This window comes from Cibotium barometz, chromosome 51, assembly GCF_041138505.1.
Source record: "Cibotium barometz isolate CiBa-2024 chromosome 51, ASM4113850v1, whole genome shotgun sequence".
Lineage (NCBI taxonomy): Eukaryota > Viridiplantae > Streptophyta > Polypodiopsida > Cyatheales > Cibotiaceae > Cibotium > Cibotium barometz.
This window is the reverse complement of record NC_141096.1, coordinates 26730391-26751567: the sequence shown is the minus strand read 5'-3', so window position 1 is coordinate 26751567 and position 21177 is coordinate 26730391. Positions and strand designations below refer to the sequence as shown.

The following is a 21177-nucleotide window of genomic DNA, read 5'->3' as shown; positions in this document are numbered from 1 at the left end:
CAGGGGGAAGCTAGTGGAAAGCTGATAGCTTGTCAGCTTTTACCAGCTGACAAGGCCCTCTAGAGGCACAGACGCCGGAGGGTGCTTTAAGCACTCGCTACCCTCGACACACCTGCTATTACAGGTCAACCACCCCCCACACCCCGCCTCTTGAGACTTTTGCAAGGCTAGTCACTCTCGTCTGCGCACTGCTGCCTCTCACTCCAGTCCTGCGCAAACCCACTTGAATTCACCGTCAGTGCTTCTTGAAAACCCTCATTGTCATAATGTAAACCGTTGTAGTGAGCTGGCCCCCAACCTACGTGTGAATGGCGCATGCTTCTGGCACCTCGTGGTAGCAATGAGAGGTCACCATGGCAACAATGAGAGGTGGCCATTCTTTCTTTTGCCTCATGGGTTTGCCTCGAAATATGCACATACTTCCGGCACCACATGGCAGCAATGAGAGATCACCATTCTTTTTTTTTGGCTTCCTGGCTTTGCCTTGAAATCTGTGCATACTTCCAGCACCACATGGTACCTACTTCCAGCACCACATAGAAGCAATGAGAGATCACCATTCTTTTTTTTTTGCCTCATGGGTTTGCCTTGAAATCTGTGCATGCTTCTGGCACCACATGGCACCAATTAGAGGTCACTTTTTTTTCCCCCCCCCCTGCCTTGGAAATCTGCGCATACTTCTGGCACCACATGGATGATGGCACCAATGAGAGGTCACCATTCATTGTTTTCCCCTCTCATGGCTTTGCCTTGAAATCTGCACATACTTCTGGCACCACATGGATGATGGCACCAATGAGAGGTCATCATTCATTTTTTCCCCCTCTCATGGCTTTGCCTTGAAATCTGCACATACTTCTAGCACCACAGCACCACATGGATGATGGCACCAATGAGAGGTCACCATTATTTTTGTCCCCCCCTCATGGCTTTTGCCTTGAAATCTACGCGTACTTTCGACACCATATGGCACCAATGACAGATCACCATTCCCCCCCGCACCCCCCCCCCCCCCCCCCCCCCCGCGCCTCCCCCTCATGGCTGCCTGTGTTTAAAGATAGAACAGTCTGCTTTATCTTTGTATCTATGGATAAGGGTGGTCTCCCAGATAAGCACACCATATGATGTATTTACACGCTCTTTGCTTCAGCCATGAAGGAATGGTTGTAAAAACCAGAAACAGCCCTTTATGCACATAAAGAACATCATGCATGCAACGCAAAGTGCTTCTCTATGATAATTGTCTAAAGTATTTCCTTCAGTAACTTGTTAAATGATCTCTTGCCACATGTAGACAATAAGCATTGACATGCATCAGCCTACATGACATTAACATAGCACCTATGCATCAGCCTACATGACACTATTGAAAGCACCTGTAGGCACATACCTTCATAAATATAAACATAACATTTGCACTTCTAATGCAAAAATTTTCCAAACCACTCCAGAATTTTCTGATGAGCCTCTGCTGCCTTTTCAACTGCATTCTCATCATTCGCATCATAGCGAACAGTCCAGCCATGGGCCACACCTGGATATATGTTCACAAAACTCTCTACCTGCACATTATTGGAGATGACAGTCATCCTCCTAACAGGGCCACAACACGCGTGGGTGTGCACATGCAAGCATGAAGAAAAACTGCTGACTGGTGCTTGAAAAGATGTCAAATTTACCTCTTTTTTGGACTCCAAGATCTCTTGGAACTGTTTTACCAAAGCAGGAGTTGTGTGCTCATCAACTTCTGCCGCCAAAATTGCTAAAGGAATTTTTACATCTGAGAAAAACGTTTATATATGAGATTTTAGCAAAAAGAACTATCAGCATGCACTCCTTGACCAAGGCAAAGTCTTCCCTCTGCAGACCTAAAAGTCTTTTTTTTGAACTTGATCTGACATAACTTTGCCTGTAATATATGGGCTTGACATTTTCTAACCCACTCCCACCCCCGCCTGGGCAAAAATAACACCAAACAAAAAGCTTCTGAAGGTGTTCTTTACCTTTGATGTCATCAACAGTGACAACAGAAGGATGGCAAAAGACTGCAGCTTTCAGACAATCATCCTTTGCCAACTCCACAGCCACTTTAGCTGGAATATAAAGAAAATTAGAAAGACAAGATCAAGGCCTTGTTTTATAGCTACCAGATCATAAAAACATTTTTAGAAGGGCTCCTCTCTAGAATGTATCAGTATGCATGCAGTAGCTATTGAATCTTTTCAGCTTCAAATTGGCATCAAAATAGCACTCCTATCTCATAAAGCCACTACACATACTAGGGGAACACTTGCATCCGCAAGGCATCCCCAAGGAGATTGTCATTACTGATTCAAACCCTTAGAAAGATCCCACATGCTGGTATAGACTCTAGCAAAGCGAGGAACCTTTTTCCTTAAACCATATGCTACCCGGTTTTTCGGGACACTACTAGTGGACCAAAGGGCTTGGGCTAGAAGGTATTGCTGCATCTTACTAGTATTTTCCTGTACCTAGCAGTGGCAGCCAGGGAGGTGGTGTTTCCAAAACATCAGCATGTGAAAATTTAAGGTTGAAGGTCGAAAGGTTCATAAACCGTGTACAGTGTATTTGTACCTTTAAAACCTTCAAAATTTACGGTTGAAGGTTCATAAATTGCTAATTTTCAGGAGGTTTTAATGCTAATACTTGCAAATTTCCTAAAAATTGCAGAATTTAACTGCACTCCTGTGAAGGTTCATAAATTGCTAATTTTCAGGAGGTTTTAATGCTAATACTTGCAAATTTCATAAAAATTGCAGAATTTAACTGCACTCCTGTGAGACAGGTTTTCAACTAGATGGAGAAAAACTTTTTGTAACATGCGGAAGCTTACAGATAGGATTATACTTTAGATAGTGAATATTCAGCACCTTGGCTCCTGACAATTGCACAATGTAGTGGAAATGAGAGTGCAAGAGGGGGGGGGGAGAGAGAGAGAGAGAAGAGAGACAATAAACACACGTGGTACACCCGATTGAGTCCCAAATACCCTCTGCAGGGCCCCCCACCAAGGATGGTGTATTTGCTTTATTGAATGATGAGACAAAGACTGACTTCTGGAGACCTCCCTTGGCTGTAAACCTTCAGCCTGAAGATGAATATATGCTGGTCGGTGGGTTCTAGAAGCAGTCCGCCTGTTTATTTGCTGCCCACGACTCGTAGTCAGCCATATATAATGGGTGCCTTTCACATGTTGGCTGCCCTTGCTGCTGGTGCTGGCCACATGCTATCCAGGCTGCCTAGCTATGCTGGCCACCTACTAGACTAGCCCCTCCATGGCTGGCTGACTGGCTGGTCAAGGCCTTATGGGCTGGCCGACAGCCAGTCCATGTCCTTAAGGCTGGCTGACTGGCTGCCCAGGCCCTATGGCCTGGCCTTTTCTTGGGCTGGCCACAAAGCCAACCATCGCATATCAAGAAATGGCATGGTCCTATGGCGTCCAATGCCTGTTCCCACTGAGTACTGAATTCCACGGAGTCTGCATACATGTCCTTGTTTCATCTAGTCCTATACCAACAAATCCCATCCGTGTGGATTGGACGGGGACACAGTTCCTTTCCTACTCAAGGCATCGACCATTGGGTTGGCCTTACTCGGAAGATACTCGATCATTCTGTAACATGAGATCGGTAACTTCAATGCTCAAAAAAAACAGCACACTTGTCGCGACGAAATTAACGCACAAAACTGAATATAGATGTGCAGAAAAATAGAGAGAGAGAGGGAGAAGAGGACACAGTATTGGGTCACGAATACCTCTATAGGGCCCCCACCACAAATGGTGTATTTGCTTTTATAAGAATGATGCAAAACTGAAATAAAAGACTGAACCTGAACCTTCTTGGCTGAGATAGATCTCTGCCCTTGACCTTCAATCCTTCACCCCTTCTGCGTTAGCTTGTCCTTGGCTGTCCTAGCCCTTTGTTCAGCTTCAGCACTTGGTGAATGATGAGATAAATGAACTGATTTATGTCTTGGGGTATTTATACCCTCAACAGTATGTAGTCGACTAGCTAATTTTTCCTCCACAACTTGTTTATTCAGCATTAAATGCTGGTTTTTTATATGTGTTCACACTCGGGCTGTCTGGCCATTGGAGGGCTGCTGTCCAGGCCTGCGCAGGCTGCTGGGCAGCCCCTGGGCACTGGCCAACTAACTGCTTTGGCCTGGCCGCCTGGCTAGGCTGGCCCAAAGGTCTTGTCGGCTGCATGGCCATGCCCCTTAGGTTGGCCGACAGCCTGCCGAGCCCGTGGAGGAGAAGAGAAAGAGGAAAAGGGAAGAGGAAGAGGCGTGGAGGAGAAGAAGTGAAGGAGCGTAAAGGAGGAGTGGACGAGGAGAAGAGGCGGAGCAACAGGTTGCGGTCGAGAAGAAGCGTCGGATGCGTGAAGTCGCAAATGGGAAGCAAACAAGGATGGAAACGACGGCAAAAATCGCATTTGCAAAAAAAAAAAAACCTTTTGCCCTTTTTTTTAAACCTCACTTTACATTTGGACGAAACACCGTTTCGATGGGCAGGTTTCGTTTTGTTTCGAAACATTTCGTACCAGAAACGTTTCGTGCCGTTTCGAGAGCGCAAAACGGATTTTTATGTTACTATGGCCCAGCCCTTCCTTGGGCTGGTGGGCAAGTCCTGGGGCCTGCCTGGCCCCTTGGGGTGGCCCATAGCCTTCCCCATGCCCATAAAACTGTTCTTGGGGCAGCCCTATGGGCTGGCCCCATTCCTACTTGCAAATCCTACTTCTACACAGTCGCCTGACATCTGGTCTCACAAACCAAACATACAGAACAACTGACATCATTCCAGAGGGAGACTCACAGCACGGACTGGCACTATTTCATGTGCAGGACAATGCACACCTGACCTCGGACGACTAGAATGGAACCCTGGCTGACTCGTCTCGGACTGGGCTCACATGGGACAAGTTTTCCATCCTACGTCCTGCACCTTCTGTACAGATATGTCTACGTGGCATCCAAGTGCAGGATGCACACGACATCCCCTTCTGCTTAACTTGACGGAAGCTGCATAGCCTCCAAATAATCCGTCAATAACGCCGGATAGTCGTCGAAAAACTCTTTGTCAAGCCATACCACTTCGTGGGTCCCTCGGTCCTCAAACTTCGTGAGGAACTATCTTTGCCTTCGGCCTGAGCCATGCTTAAAATGGTGCAAAAGGATCTATTCTGGAACCGTAACTTCAGCTTCATCAATAATATCTGGTTTCGCCTCATCTATAATCTCTGAAGGGATCGGACCTGCACATGGCTTTAACCAATTGACGTGGAACGCATCGTGCATAGTCCAACTCAGAGGTAGCTTCAACTTCATTGAAACCTCATTAATATTTCTTTGGATGGAAAAAGGTCTGAAGCTCCTGAAAGACAACTTTGGGCATTGCTTGTCCACCTGCTTCACCCTTTGCTTCATAATCCGAAGATAAACCCAATCCCCTTCCGAAAACTTCATATCCCTTCGGTCTTTATTGGCCTGTCGAGTGTAGGCCTCTTGCGCTTTAGCCAACTTGTCTTTTACAAACTCTAAAATCTCCTGGTAAGACTCCGTCACTCTGTTCGCTTCAGGTACTGAAGACGAGGTCTTGATCAATAGTGACTGGAATGGTCTTCCAAACGCTGCCTCATATGGAGTCCTGCCAATAGCCGAAGAAAAAGAATCATTCAAAATAGCTTGAACTAAAGGCAATATGATTCCCACTTACCTTGCTGATCATGGACATAACACTTCAGCACATCAAAGGCCAACTGGTTGTAGATCTCCGTCTGGCCGTTCGTCTATGGGTAAAATGTACTAGAAAAATTCAATTTAGTACCAAAGTTATCAAACAATGCCCTCCAAAAATGATTGGTAAACTTGGCATCTCGGTTTGACACTATGGTCCTAGGAATCCCGCCAATCGGGTACCAATGCCGAATGAACAACTGGGCAACATCCTCTCAGCGGTCGCATTGGCCCTGCATGGAATAAGCATAACAAATTTGCGAAATCTATCAACTATAGTTAAGCACCAAGTATTACGCTTACTCGGATTGGGAGGCAAATTCGTGACAAAGTCCATCGAAATATCTTGGAAAGGTCCTTTCGGAATTGGCAAGGACTGTAACAACCCTATCTTCTTCCCACGAGGAGCTTTCACCTTTTGACAAATATCACAATATTGTACATATGAAAACACATCTCGTCTCATCTTTGGCCAATAATATTGCCGTTCCAATTTCTCCAAAGTCAAATTCATGCCCCTATGACCACCAATAATGGCGTCATGAGCATCATGGAGAAGAGCTTCCCTGAACGACTTCATGACACACAATCGGCCTTTGTAGAAAAGCCAACCACCGCGTATCAAAAAGTGGCATGGTCCTGTGGCATCCAATGCCTGTTCCCACTGGGTACCGAATTCCTCGGAATCCGCGTACGTGTGCTTCATGTCGTCTAGTCCCGTACCAACAAGGTCGAGTCTAGTGGTCTGAATCCAACAGTGTTGTCGGTCACTCCATTATGCACTCGGCATTGTCTGAATCCAGCATAATGCCTGATGGTCAGTGTGAACCTGACAGTCACGGCCATAAAGGAAATGTTTCCAATGTTTCAAGGTCTGTATAACTGCAAGGAGTTCACAATCGTAGACACAGTAATTCTTCTCTACGGGCAGTAACGAGACATGTAAGCTACTGGATGACCATTCTGTTGTAATACACCGCCAATTGCGATGTTACTCGCATCAGTGATCACTTGAAATGGCTCGTCCCACGAGACAAGTGCTAAACAAGGCGCTTCTGATAAAGCCACCTTGAGGTTCTTGAATGCCTCCAACGCTCGTGGAGTCATTCGAATCCGTTGCCTTCTTGTCTTTACATCCTTTAGCAAATCAGTGAGATCCGCCGAGAGGTCAGAAAACTTATCTATGTGGGTGGAGTATGCCTGGCATATACCCACAAAGGATTTGATGTCATAAGCTGTCTGACGTACTTCCCAATTGACAATCTTGGCCACCTTAGCCGGATCAGGTCGAATGCCTTCTGCACTAATTATATATCCAAGGTAATGAACCTGGAACAAATAAAATTCCAACTTCTTCTCATTGACGTAGAGTTCGTTGCTTTCCAGCAATTTAAGGACTTTCTCCACATCAATGTCATGCTGCTTAACTGTAGCTAAAAATACCAGTATGTTATCCAGAAATAAGAACACGATTTCCAATTAATTCCCGGAATACACACATCATCATGCGGTTGAATGTAGCTGGGACGTTCGTCAAGCCAAAAGGCATAACCACAAATTCATAGTGGGCCCGTTCCATACGGAAGGCTGTCTTGGGGATGTCCCCCGCCACAATCCTCACCTGGTGGTACCCACTCTTTAAATCGAGTTTCGAGAACACCTTAGCTCCATTTAGCATCTCGAGAATATAATCTATTCAAGGCATCGGGAATCTACTCTTCATAGTCAACTTATCGAGTGCACGATAATCGACACACAAACGAGAAGACCTTTTTTCTTGACAAACAAGATCGGTGCTGCAAATGGCGACACGCTAGGACGGATGAAGCCAGATTGCAACAATTCTTGGAGTTGGCAGTCCAAGTCCGATTCCATTGCCTTGGAAAGGCGATATGGAAACTTTCTCGAGGGTTCCGAGCCTGGGAGGACATCAATCTTGTGGTCCTCCGGTCTGGACGGGGGGAACTGGGAAGGGAGATTGTCCCGAAGAAAAATCTGCTAGAACTTTTCATGGAGAGCCAAATACTTCTCGAAAGCACTGGCCACCGTGTGGGCAGTCTGGATGTATATCTTCACACAATGTGCGCCTTTCCTGATTGCTCGTTTAGCCTGCAAGTGGCTTATGAGCGGAAAGTTCGGAATTCCTGGCTCACACTTAATGGTCACTGGGGTGTTTGGCACTAATCTGGAAAGTGTGCTTGTCCCACTTGACATCAGGAAGAAACTTGTGAAACCACTGAATGCCCAGTATTATGTCTGCTCCTATAAGAGGGGCAACCATAAAATCACGCACAAACTCTATGCCCTAAATAAGGACCAGTTTCTACTCCAGATCCTGCACCTGTCTGTGCATATATGTCCACATGGCATCCAAGTGCGGGATGCACATGACTTTTTTTACAAATGCTGTGAGGTCTACTAGAGAACTAGGGGAAATCTGCATCTAAGTGGAGAGCCGATTGTCGGTGGCACATGGAGGGACATACTAAACCTAATTAATTATTATGTGCCAAACCTAATTGTGTGCCGGTTTCGGGTTAGTTCTGTTGTGCCCTGTTGTGAGCCCTAGTCTCAAGAAGTTCCAAGTCAGTTGCCATTAGCGTGCGTTGGTAAGTCCACGTAGTCTTCCATGTGTGAACCCTCGCAAAGTTTTATAAAAACCGACTTGGAGTTCATATATGTACAGATGTCTGAAAGCTTTATTAGGCCATGTGCTGGGCACCAGACATCAGGTCACATCCAGTGCTTGAAAAAAACATTTCTTAAAACCAGGTAACAATGTTTTAAAAACCAAGTAAAATAGAGGCAATCTTCAAAGGTTTACGGGTCTTTACAGTTAAAAGAGAAAAGAAAACCGATTATAACTAAATTGCATAAAAAAACTATCCTTGTAAAACAAAGATAAGGATAAATTTCAGCCAGGATTTTTGGGGAAAAAAACACTAAATGCCAGTTCTCTCTCTCTCTCTCTCTCTCTCTCTCTCTCTCTCTCTCTCTCTCCCCCCTTCTATTAGTTGAAAAAGACCGCCTAGAAGAGGCAAAGTACAAACACTGCTACAGCAGTAAAAGAAACACAACTTAGAGGAGCACGGCTGGCTGCTCTCGAGAAAGGCTACTTTGCTAATACAAAGATAGAATGCCACATGTAGACAATAAGCATTGACATGCATCAGCCTACATGACATTAACATAGCACCTATGCATCAGCCTACATGACACTATTGAAAGCACCTGTAGGCACATACCTTCATAAATATAAACATAACATTTGCACTTCTAATGCAAAAATTTTCCAAACCACTCCAGAATTTTCTGATGAGCCTCTGCTGCCTTTTCAACTGCATTCTCATCATTCGCATCATAGCGAACAGTCCAGCCATGGGCCACACCTGGATATATGTTCACAAAACTCTCTACCTGCACATTATTGGAGATGACAGTCATCCTCCTAACAGGGCCACAACACGCGTGGGTGTGCACATGCAAGCATGAAGAAAAACTGCTGACTGGTGCTTGAAAAGATGTCAAATTTACCTCTTTTTTGGACTCCAAGATCTCTTGGAACTGTTTTACCAAAGCAGGAGTTGTGTGCTCATCAACTTCTGCCGCCAAAATTGCTAAAGGAATTTTTACATCTGAGAAAAACGTTTATATATGAGATTTTAGCAAAAAGAACTATCAGCATGCACTCCTTGACCAAGGCAAAGTCTTCCCTCTGCAGACCTAAAAGTCTTTTTTTTGAACTTGATCTGACATAACTTTGCCTGTAATATATGGGCTTGACATTTTCTAACCCACTCCCACCCCCGCCTGGGCAAAAATAACACCAAACAAAAAGCTTCTGAAGGTGTTCTTTACCTTTGATGTCATCAACAGTGACGAGAGAAGGATGGCAAAAGACTGCAGCTTTCAGACAATCATCCTTTGCCAACTCCACAGCCACTTTAGCTGGAATATAAAGAAAATTAGAAAGACAAGATCAAGGCCTTGTTTTATAGCTACCAGATCATAAAAACATTTTTAGAAGGGCTCCTCTCTAGAATGTATCAGTATGCATGCAGTAGCTATTGAATCTTTTCAGCTTCAAATTGGCATCAAAATAGCACTCCTATCTCATAAAGCCACTACACATACTAGGGGAACACTTGCATCCGCAAGGCATCCCCAAGGAGATTGTCATTACTGATTCAAACCCTTAGAAAGATCCCACATGCTGGTATAGACTGTAGCAAAGCGAGGAACCTTTTTCCTTAAACCATATGCTACCCGGTTTTTCGGGACACTACTAGTGGACCAAAGGGCTTGGGCTAGAAGGTATTGCTGCATCTTACTAGTATTTTCCTGTACCTAGCAGTGGCAGCCAGGGAGGTGGTGTTTCCAAAACATCAGCATGTGAAAATTTAAGGTTGAAGGTCGAAAGGTTCATAAACCGTGTACAGTGTATTTGTACCTTTAAAACCTTCAAAATTTACGGTTGAAGGTTCATAAATTGCTAATTTTCAGGAGGTTTTAATGCTAATACTTGCAAATTTCCTAAAAATTGCAGAATTTAACTGCACTCCTGTGAAGGTTCATAAATTGCTAATTTTCAGGAGGTTTTAATGCTAATACTTGCAAATTTCATAAAAATTGCAGAATTTAACTGCACTCCTGTGAGACAGGTTTTCAACTAGATGGAGAAAAACTTTTTGTAACATGCGGAAGCTTACAGATAGGATTATACTTTAGATAGTGAATATTCAGCACCTTGGCTCCTGACAATTGCACAATGTAGTGGAAATGAGAGTGCAAGAGGGGGGGGGGAGAGAGAGAGACAGAGAGAGAGAGAGAGAGAAGAGAGACAATAAACACATGTGGTACACCCGATTGAGTCCCAAATACCCTCTGCAGGGCCCCCCACCAAGGATGGTGTATTTGCTTTATTGAATGATGAGACAAAGACTGACTTCTAGAGACCTCCCTTGGCTGTAAACCTTCAGCCTGAAGATGAATATATGCTGGTCGGCGGTGGGTTCTAGAAGCAGTCCTACTAGACTAGCCCCTCCATGGCTGGCTGACTGGCTGGTCAAGGCCTTATGGGCTGGCCGACAGCCAGTCCATGTCCTTAAGGCTGGCTGACTGGCTGCCCAGGTCCTATGGCCTGGCCTCTTCTTGGGCTGGCCACAAAGCCAACCATCGCATATCAAGAAATGGCATGGTCCTATGGCGTCCAATGCCTGTTCCCACTGAGTACTGAATTCCACGGAGTCTGCATACATGTCCTTGTTTCATCTAGTCCTATACCAACAAATCCCATCCGTGTGGATTGGATGTGGACACAGTTCCTTTCCTACTCAAGGCATCGACCATTGGGTTGGCCTTACTCGGAAGATACTCGATCATTCTGTAACATGAGATCGGTAACTTCAATGCTCAGAAAAAACAGCACACTTGTCACGACGAAATTAACGCACAAAACTGAATATAGATGTGCAGAAAAATAGAGAGAGAGAGGGAGAAGAGGACACAGTATTGGGTCACGAATACCTCTATAGGGCCCCCACCACAAATGGTGTATTTGCTTTTATAAGAATGATGCAAAACTGAAATAAAAGACTGAACCTGAACCTTCTTGGCTGAGATAGATCTCTGCCCTTGACCTTCAATCCTTCACCCCTTCTGCGTTAGCTTGTCCTTGGCTGTCCTAGCCCTTTGTTCAGCTTCAGCACTTGGTGAATGATGAGATAAATGAACTGATTTATGTCTTGGGGTATTTATACCCTCAACAGTATGCAGTCGACTAGCTAATTTTTCCTCCACAACTTGTTTATTCAGCATTAAATGCTGGTTTTTTATATGTGTTCACACTCGGGCTGTCTGGCCATTGGAGGGCTGCTGTCCAGGCCTGCGCAGGCTGCTGGGCAGCCCCTGAGCACTGGCCAACTAACTGCTTTGGCCTGGCCGCCTGGCTAGGCTGGCCCAAAGGTCTTGTCGGCTGCATGGCCATGCCCCTTAGGTTGGCCGACAGCCTGCCGAGCCCATGAAAACATGGAACGTTTCGAAGGTTTCATTTCGTTTGTTTTGGACGAAATGCAAAGATTTCGAAATGACACTTCTTATATACACATACCAAATTTATAACATAGCCAACAGAAAGATGAAGATACATTTTTTGGGACTAGTGGGTATGGAATTCAGGATTTTGGGAGTAGGTTTTTTGGTAATTTCAAAATTTGGCCAAGAAAAGGAGAGGAAGAGAGGAGGAAAGAAACAAGTTGGAAGGGAAGAGGGAGGTGAGAAGAAAAGGGAAGGAGGTGAGAAAGTTGGAAGACAAGAAAAGGAGAGAAAGAGGAGGAGGAAAGAGAAGGAGGGAAGAGGAGGGGTGGACCGTGGAGGAGAAGAGAAAGAGGAAAAGGGAAGAGGAAGAGGCATGGAGGAGAAGAAGTGAAGGAGCGTAAAGGAGGAGTGGACGAGGAGAAGAGGCGGAGCAACAGGTTGCGGTCGAGAAGAAGCGTCGGATGCATGAAGTGGCAAATGGGAAGCAAACAAGGATGGAAACGACGGCAAAAATCGCATTTGCAAAAAAAAAACCTTTTGCCCTTTTTTTTAAACCTCACTTTACATTTGGACGAAACACCGTTTCGATGGGCAGGTTTCGTTTTGTTTCGAAACATTTCGTACCAGAAACGTTTCGTGCCGTTTCGAGAGCGCAAAACAGATTTTTATGTTACTATGGCCCAGCCCTTCCTTGGGCTGGTGGGCAAGTCCTGGGGCCTGCCTGGCCCCTTGGGGTGGCCCATAGCCTTCCCCATGCCCATAAAACTGTTCTTGGGGCAGCCCTATGGGCTGGCCCCATTCCTACTTGCAAATCCTACTTCTACACAATCGCCTGACATCTGGTCTCACAAACCAAACATACAGAACAACTGACATCATTCCAGAGGGAGACTCACAGCACGGACTGGCACTATTTCATATGCAGGACAATGCACACCTGACCTCGGACGACTAGAATGGAACCCTGGCTGACTCGTCTCGGACTGGGCTCACATGGGACAAGTTTTCCATCCTACGTCCTGCACCTTCTGTACAGATATGTCTACGTGGCATCCAAGTGCAGGATGCACACGACATCCCCTTCTGCTTAACTTGACGGAAGCTGCATAGCCTCCAAATAATCCGTGAATAACATCGGATAGTCGTCGAAAAACTCTTTGTCAAGCCATACCACTTCGTGGGTCCCTCGGTCCTCAAACTTCGTGAGGAACTATCTTTGCCTTCGGCCTGAGCCATGCTTGAAATGGTGCAAAAGGATCTATTCTGGAACCGTAACTTCAGATTCATCAATAATATCTGGTTCCGCCTCATCTATAATCTCTGAAGGGATCGGACCTGCATATGGCTTTAACCAATTGACGTGGAACGCATCGTGCATAGTCCAACTCAGAGGTAGCTTCAACTTCATTAAAACCTCATTAATATTTCTCTGGATGGAAAAAGGTCCGAAGCTCCTGAAAGACAACTTTGGGCATTGCTTGTCCACCTGCTTCACCCTTTGCTTCATAATTCGAAGATAAACCCAATCCCCTTCCGAAAACTTCATATCCCTTCGGTCTTTATTGGCCTGTCGAGTGTAGGCCTCTTGCGCTTTAGCCAACTTGTCTTTTACAAACTCTAAAATCTCCTGGTAAGACTCCGTCACTCTGTTCGCTTCAGGTATTGAAGACGAGGTCCTGATCAATAGTGACTGGAATGGTCTTCCAAACGCTGCCTCATATGGAGTCCTGCCAATAGCTGAAGAAAAAGAATCATTCAAAATAACTTAAACTAAAGGCAATATGATTCCCACTTACCTTGCTGATCATGGACATAACACTTCAGCACATCAAAGGCCAACTGGTTGTAGATCTCCGTCTGGCCATTCGTCTATGGGTAAAATGCACTAGAAAAATTCAATTTAGTACCAAAGTTATCAAACAATTCCCTCCAAAAATGATTGGTAAACTTGGCATCTCGGTTTGACACTATGGTCCTAGGAATCCCGCCAATCGGGTACCAATGCCGAATGAACAACTGGGCAACATTCTCTCAGCGGTCGCATTGGCCCTGCATGGAATAAGCATAACAAATATACACACATCATCATGCGGTTGAATGTAGCTGGGACGTTCGTCAAGCCAAAAGGCATAACCACAAATTCATAGTGGGCCCGTTCCATACGGAAGGCTGTCTTGGGCATGTCCCCCGCCACAATCCTCACCTGGTGGTACCCACTCTTTAAATCGAGTTTCGAGAACGCCTTAGCTCCATTTAGCATCTCGAGAATATAATCTATTCAAGGCATTGGGAATCTACTCTTCATAGTCAACTTATCGAGTGCACGATAATCGACACACAAACGAGAAGACCTTTTTTCTTGACAAACAAGATCGGTGCTGCAAATGGCGACACGCTAGGACGGATGAAGCCAGATTGCAACAATTCTTGGAGTTGGCAGTCCAAGTCCGATTCCATTGCCTTGGAAAGGCGATATGGAAACTTTCTCGAGGATTTCGAGCCTGGGAGGACATCAATCTTGTGGTCCTCCGGTCTGGATGGGGGGAGCTGGGAAGGGTGATTGTCCCGAAGAAAAATCTGGTAGAACTTTTCATGGAGAGCCAAATACTTCTCGAAAGCACTGGCCACCGTGTGGGCAGTCTGGATGTATATCTTCACACAATGTGCGCCTTTCCTGATTGCTCGTTTAGCCTGCCAAGTGGCTTATGAGCGGAAAGTTCGGAATTCCTGGCTCACACTTAATGGTCACTGGGGTGTTTGGCACTAATCTGGAAAGTGTGCTTGTCCCACTTGACATCAGGAAGAAACTTGTGAAACCACTGAATGCCCAGTATTATGTCTGCTCCTACAAGAGGGGCAACCATAAAATCACGCACAAACTCTATGCCCTGAATAAGGACCAGTTTCTACTCCAGATCCTGCACCTGTTTGTGCATATATGTCCACATGGCATCCAAGTGCGGGATGCACATGACTTTTTTTACAAATGCTATGAGGTCTACTAGAGAACTAGGGGAAATCTGCATCTAAGTGGAGAGCCGATTGTCGGTGCCACATGGACGGACATACTAAACCTAATTAATTATTATGTGCCAAACCTAATTGTGTGCCGGTTTCGGGTTAGTTCTGTTGTGCCCTGTTGTGAGCCCTAGTCTCAAGAAGTTCCAAGTCAGTTGCCATTAGCGTGCGTTGGTAAGTCCACGTAGTCTTCCATGTGTGAACCCTCGCAAAGTTTTATAACCGACTTGGAGTTCATATATGTACAGATGTCTGAAAGCTTTATTAGGCCATGTGCTGGGCACCAGACATCAGGTCACATCCAGTGCTTGAAAAAAACATTTCTTAAAATCAGGTAACAATGTTTTAAAAACCAAGTAAAATAGAGGCAATCTTCAAAGGTTTACGGGTCTTTACAGTTAAAAGAGAAAAGAAAACCTATTATAACTAAATTGCATAAAAAACTATCCTTGTAAAACAAAGATAAGGATAAATTTCAGCCAGGATTTTTGGGGAAAAAAACACTAAATGCCAGTTCTCTCTCTCTCTCTCTCTCCCCCAACCCCCCCCCCCCCTTCTATTAGTTGAAAAAGACCGCCTAGAAGAGGCAAAGTACAAACACTGCTACAGCAGTAAAAGAAACACAACTTAGAGGAGCACTTCCTCCATGGCTGGCTGCTCTCGAGAAAGGCTACTTTGCTAATACAAAGATAGAATGCCACACTAGGACCTACTCTACCTCCCAGCCTCCAAAGAGGAGGGGCAGCATCCAACTGCAGAAAGGGTCCTCCAGCATTCCAAGGATACACAAGGGTCGTCTCATGCATGGAAGGGAGGGAGAGGGAGGGGGGCACAAAATAGAGAAACGAAAAAAAAAACAGGAAAAACACAGGAGAAAAAAGGGGAGGGCGAGGAGAGAAAGCAGAGGAAACAGAGAGGCGACCAAGAAGGGGGGGGAGAAGGAGCTCAAGGCGGGAGGGGCTGAGAGGGGGAGGGGGGGAAGCTGCTGTGGGAGGAGAGCGGGAGCTCCAGTGTTTTCCTTTGGCTCATTTGATAAATGCCAGGTTTTTCAAGCACTGTCAAGCAGATTTGGGCAGGCCAGACAGCATAAGCTGTCGGGAAGGTGGCCAGGCATCGGGCAGCAGATGGGCAGGTTGGGCAGCCCAAAATCAGGTTGAGATCCGGGAAGCAGATACTGCTGGGGTCAAGCCGGCCAACCGGCAGAAGGGGTGCATTTGTGCCCTATAAATAGAGCACACCTGACCCCCAGCTCATGGGGCAGGGCCCAAACATCAGCAGGAGGATCCAGGAGGCATCAAAGACCAAGACATGATACAAAGGCAAATGCATTGCTATAGGAAAATGCAGTACAAGGGTATTCCAGAGATTGCAATAGACAGGTTGTTTTGCCAAGAAACAGTTTGAAGAAGCATGACCAGGTTTTGGTTAGTCTAGATAACAGAGTCATGAAGGAAAGGAAGGAGACATCATAAGGTCAAGGAAAGAAGTTACCTCCCCAACAAAACCCGACTGCTCCAACGGACTGCAGACCCTTGCTCTTTAGAACCTCTATTAGTGTTCTGGTATCTTCAACCGAGTCCACCTAGAATGACAGAAATCTAGACCATTACAGATTCATGGTTCAATGCACAACACTGGACACACAGGACTGTAATTACATAGTTGAGCACTCACAGGTTGATGATTCTTCAGCCAATCAAGACCCGAAACCTGGCTACTGCCTGGAACAAAGTGGTCTTTGTTAAAGAAGTCCGGGACAACCACAAAATATCCAGCAGCAGCTGCAACATTGTCTGCCAATTTCCTGTCACATGTAGCATGTTTTACAGCTCAAAAAGCAAAGTGCATGATGAGATCTCATGTCAACTTGCATATAAAACACATTGAGGCTGGTTACTGAATAAAAGATTTTGGAATAGTTTTTTTTTCCCTGGGGCATAAACACAGGACCAAAACATATCAATTTTGTACAGAATGTAGAACATCTCCTCAAGTTAATTAAACCATATTTGAACCCTGATGAGCTCTCTCAGCGACTCCTAATTACTCTGCGCCACTTTCTTTAATCCAGCCTTAATGCAATCAAAGGATGCATGTGAAAAAGGAGACCTCTGCATACCTTAAAAGTGGAGCTTCAAAACCTTCAAAACAAAACAAAAAAACCATTTTTTTTTTAAAAAAAACCCACCAATGTTAACGTGTATTGAAATTATAACGCTATGAAAGTTCTAGTAATTGTGTGCTAAGCCAATAAAATTAATTGTGTGCTAAACATTTCTCTGTGATTGCTTTTGCATTTTACTGGTTCATCGTTATCATTAAAAGTTAATCATCTTTTCAAATGGCATCAATTGTACGAATATGTCAACTATATGTACGCCTATGATCATTGATTTCAGCATGCTGTCTCAAGTAGAGCCTTTTATGCGTCTGTAGGACTACGATAAGATGGCCTTTTGAAAATAAATCATGATTAATGTAGAGGATTAGGGTACAGCTTACCGAATGCATCAGAGATGAGGATGACTGCAGCTTTGGCCGGGGAAGGTGGCTGGACCACATAAGAGAGAAATGGACCAACGGCGTCCTCTTTGCCTGCGCAGGCATGCTGAGAGGGAGGGGCAGGCACGCAGCACTGTGGGGCAGCCATGGTGATGGATAGATGGCTAATGAGCTGAAGATTCAAGGGACGTAAACCGTGTTACGAGCACGAAAGCAGACACACAGGACTAGAAAGCAGCGCTTGCTTTTTTGAACAATCTAGCATTTTTTTCCCTTATATAAAATTTTTCAAAAGCATTTCTTTTACACCTTTTGACACTCTTGTTTGAAATTTGTCGTTCTTCCATGTCATGCATGACACGTGCATGGAAAAAATTCCAATCTATTTCTCTCTCTTTCTCTCCCTCTCTCATCTCTTCTCTATATTATTTTAAGGAAGAGTTTCCACATGGCAAGAATTTGTGTTCTTTTTCGCTCTTCCATGTCATGCATGACACGTGCATGGAAAAAGGAGCAAAAGTAATTCATGACACGTGCATGGAGGTTCTGAAAAGGGAGGAGGAGGTTTGAATAGAATCTGATTTTGGAAGCCTCAAAGGAAATTTCCACTTTTTGGCTAAGATTCCACGTGCACACACTTGATATCCTATTTTTGTGGAAGGTTGTGGGTGGGACACATATATAGTGGGGGGAGGCCTTCCCCCCACTAAATTGAACACAGCCCCCACTAAACCTTGGTGGTGCGTGGCTCTTAGTGGATTGAGAATGCTCTACTGTTTTTTAGGAGGAAAGGACCTTCCAAATATTTGTATTTCGTAGGATGGGATAATGGTGTGCTTTATTAAGAGACAAAGAACCTCAACATACAGGTTACGTCTAATCGAAATATATTTTTTTAGTAGGAAGATTAAAGCAATCTATATGTTTCTATAGTTTTGTTTTTAACTTTTTTTAAACAATTATATTGCTAAATTATACTTTATGTACACACATACTCTCAAGCCTCAAGATAAGACAAGCCTTAGCATGATCTCCATGCCCATTCATAGAAGCAAACCCTAACTTGACTAAGGAAAACAATTAAGGAGGTAATAGTGAGAGCTTGATTAGAAATAAGCAAGACAGGAAATGATTAAGATAGCATAAAGTAGTACCAACTACATATTGGGAACTTCTTGTGTATGAACCAACAAGTCCACCACAAACCCACACTCTTGCTCATATCCTTTTGGTAACACCCATTGTCCCTAACCGGCTTCACTTGCCCTAAGGTTCTAGCCTTCTTTCAACAACTGGCCTCAAACATGGCAAGTGGTGGCATGTATCGTCATGCTACCATGAACTTTTCAAACTTCTTGTCTTCTTACAGATTGCTTTATATCTCCACCTCGATCCATTGATCCTTACTAAACCGTTGATTTTTGGACTCAATCCACTTGATTCTTTCCATTATGATAAGCCAACTAAATACACTCTCAGCCCCTTTACAAAAATTATCATCTTCGATGACCAATTGAAAGAACTTTAACTTATCCAAGATAGTTCCCTTTTCCAAAAAAAAGATGCCATTATGCTAACTTTGGCTTCTCTATCACATGATCAACTCAACTTAATTCTTTTTCATGCCACATTCATGCTACCAAAGTTTAGCTTAAGGGGGAAATAGCTTACTATTTCCTTTCGACATGTACATCCCATACTATGTAGTCCACATAATTTTATCCAAATAAACTTGGAATTTTTAACAATTTAGGAGAACTCCAATGACTTTTCTAACATTAGATCACTCACTCTATAGAAGTGTGTGCAATGGACTTTTCCCAAATACTACTATTGCTACTTGCCCACCAAAGAAATAAAGTGGATCGAGACTTAGTTAAACCAAAGTCTTGAATTTTTAAGTTTAGAAATTGTAACTAACAAAATCATACTTTTGGTCTCTCTAGTTCTTAGATCATATTACGAATTTTGGCAAATGTCTATACTTTAGTAATTTTGAATTTATAGGAATCCTATTAACTTTTGATCTGTCTAGGTCTTAGATTGTATTATGTATTATGGAAAATGTGTATACTTTAATAATTCTGAATTCGCAGGAATTCTATTAACTTCAAGAATTTCAATTTGACATTCCAAAAAAGTTGTGATTAAGTTAAATCAAATCATCATATTTATTATATTGCCATGATTTAAATACTATACTCATTTATGATTTTCTATATCTAAATAAGAAAATAGTGTAAATCAAAAATGTTGGTGTTTATAAGAATTATTTCACGTAAAGCTGTGTACGTAAATGTATTATTTAATAATAACGATTCCTACACCTTAAATACACATGGTTACAAGAGATCGTTCAAAAAAAGAACCAAAAAAAAAAGAACTAATCTGGAGAATTATAATCGTCACTACAACACAATGGAGGATTGGCTGGGCAACAATGATGGGACATCACCCGCGATCGACTATCTACCCGTCTATAGACGAGATAGTGGTCGGGTCATTAGCCTAGCCAGTCTAGGATAGTAGTCGGGTTAGTAGCCCTCTACTAGTGTTTTTAAAAAACAGAAAGCAAAAATAAGTTTTTTTTTTTGCTTTATTGTTTTTGTCTCACACTTTCTTGGTTCCCAAGAGGACGAGGTCGATCCTGATGATCTGATTAGGGTGAGCGAAGAGAGTTAGGTGGAGTTTAGAAGGATGGTGACAAAGGAGTAAGGTGAGTTGAATGACATAATAATTTAAAATAAAGGAAGATGGACCTTATATAATCAAAGAGGGGAAGATGAGACCATTAAATGAATCCATCATTGCTTATATATGAATCGAAATGCATGTACTAGATGCCTACGATAAGGTTTTTTTGTGTCAAGAGTAGACCCTTAGGAATAAGGGGCTGTTGCATGGCCACCTTCTATAATAAAACTAGTCGTTGATAGTCCAACTAAATGAAGAAAGGGCTCTTACATGCGTGAGTGGGGGAAGAGGTAGATGCTCAAGAGCCAGAAGAGTAGCGTAGAGTTACGGGGAAGAGGATAGAGGTGAAGGGTTGTGAGAGAGGCATGGGAATTCTAAGAGAGAGCTCTATGGAAGCTTGTTTGTGATCGTTTTGGTTTTGGGAAAAAGAAAACGCAAGATTTGATTGAGGATCTTCGGTCTACGCATAGCAGAGAGTGCAAGGGGTGACATAGGATCTTGTAGGAGGTTGGTGCCCTAAGATATCTAAGAGTTGCATCTCTGGTTCTATAGAACTTGGGTGCGTCCAAGGCTTTGCTCGATTGTTCTTGTTGTGGTTGAGAGTGAAGGCATGTAGAGTGTGGTTGCAGAGCCCTTTGTTACTAGTGCTTGTGGAATTAAAGAAAAGGCTTGAAGAGCTCTTGGTGGGATAATCTTGTGGTGGATCCCTTTGTTTCCTTTTGTGTACTGTGTGAACCCCATGTCTCAGGGTTGTTGAGATAGTCTCTTTTATCGTCTATATGTAGAAGGGATTTTTTAATGGTTTTGATTTGATGAGTTATTTATTCTCTAGTCTATGTTGTGCTATTTGAGATTGCTAAGAGAAATCATGTGTGAGTAAAGATCTGAGGATTGCTAAGTTAGGTATGTGGCTTTAATTTGGAGTCAGTAGGGTTTGACAAAGTCAACTTGGAGTCAGTTGTGTGTTTGGGTTAGTCAACTGATGCTATTGAAAGGTGGATCTTGACTTGTTTGAAGCTTGTGGAGTCTGGTTTAACAATCTCATTATAGTCGGGAGTTGGTCTGATAGGTTGTGGGCTGGATTGTGGTCTAGGTGTCAGCTGAGTGTTGTCTCAGGTCAGCAAGGTGTAAGCTGTTGTCAACCTTAGGTCTGTGGAGTTGAGTCTTGGT

General features: G+C 43.9%; 2 protein-coding genes across 2 annotated transcripts; both read right to left on the bottom strand.

Moving 5' to 3' along the window:
- Positions 1–1421: 1421 nt before the first annotated feature.
- Positions 1422–2571, bottom strand: LOC147609477 (hydrolase tropI-like). The gene is made up of 4 exons (XM_086787965.1): positions 2493–2571; positions 2004–2093; positions 1680–1780; positions 1422–1562 (listed from the first exon to the last, which is right to left on the bottom strand). The coding sequence occupies exons 1-4, from the start codon at positions 2569–2571 to the stop codon at positions 1422–1424; spliced, it is 411 nt and encodes a 136-aa protein (XP_086644091.1).
- LOC147609476 (endo-1,3;1,4-beta-D-glucanase-like) lies at positions 1433–17579 on the bottom strand. Its single transcript, XM_086787720.1, has 8 exons — positions 17314–17579; positions 16931–16952; positions 16486–16615; positions 16303–16393; positions 9616–9705; positions 9292–9392; positions 9003–9174; positions 1433–1562 (listed from the first exon to the last, which is right to left on the bottom strand). The coding sequence occupies exons 1-7, from the start codon at positions 17459–17461 to the stop codon at positions 9034–9036; spliced, it is 723 nt and encodes a 240-aa protein (XP_086643846.1). The 5' UTR covers positions 17462–17579; the 3' UTR covers positions 1433–1562; positions 9003–9033.
- Between the last annotated feature and the right edge of the window lie 3598 nt (positions 17580–21177).

What these genes read in the sequence shown, in the direction of transcription:
- LOC147609477 (XM_086787965.1), bottom strand. Translation starts at nt 2,571, where the DNA reads ATGAACCTTTCGACCTTCAACCTTAAATTTTCACATGCTGATGTTTTG. An exon ending in TCCCTGGCTGCCACTGCTAG is followed by an intron (nt 2,094 to 2,492) that starts GTACAGGAAAAT and finishes TTTATATTCCAG; the next exon opens with CTAAAGTGGCTGTGGAGTTG. An exon ending in CACTGTTGATGACATCAAAG is followed by an intron (nt 1,781 to 2,003) that starts GTAAAGAACACC and finishes CGTTTTTCTCAG; the next exon opens with ATGTAAAAATTCCTTTAGCA.
- LOC147609476 (XM_086787720.1), bottom strand. Translation starts at nt 17,461, where the DNA reads ATGGCTGCCCCACAGTGCTGCGTGCCTGCCCCTCCCTCTCAGCATGCC. An exon ending in TTTGAAGCTCCACTTTTAAG is followed by an intron (nt 16,616 to 16,930) that starts GTATGCAGAGGT and finishes TACATGTGACAG; the next exon opens with GAAATTGGCAGACAATGTTG. An exon ending in TCTTGGAGTCCAAAAAAGAG is followed by an intron (nt 9,175 to 9,291) that starts GTAAATTTGACA and finishes AATAATGTGCAG; the next exon opens with GTAGAGAGTTTTGTGAACAT.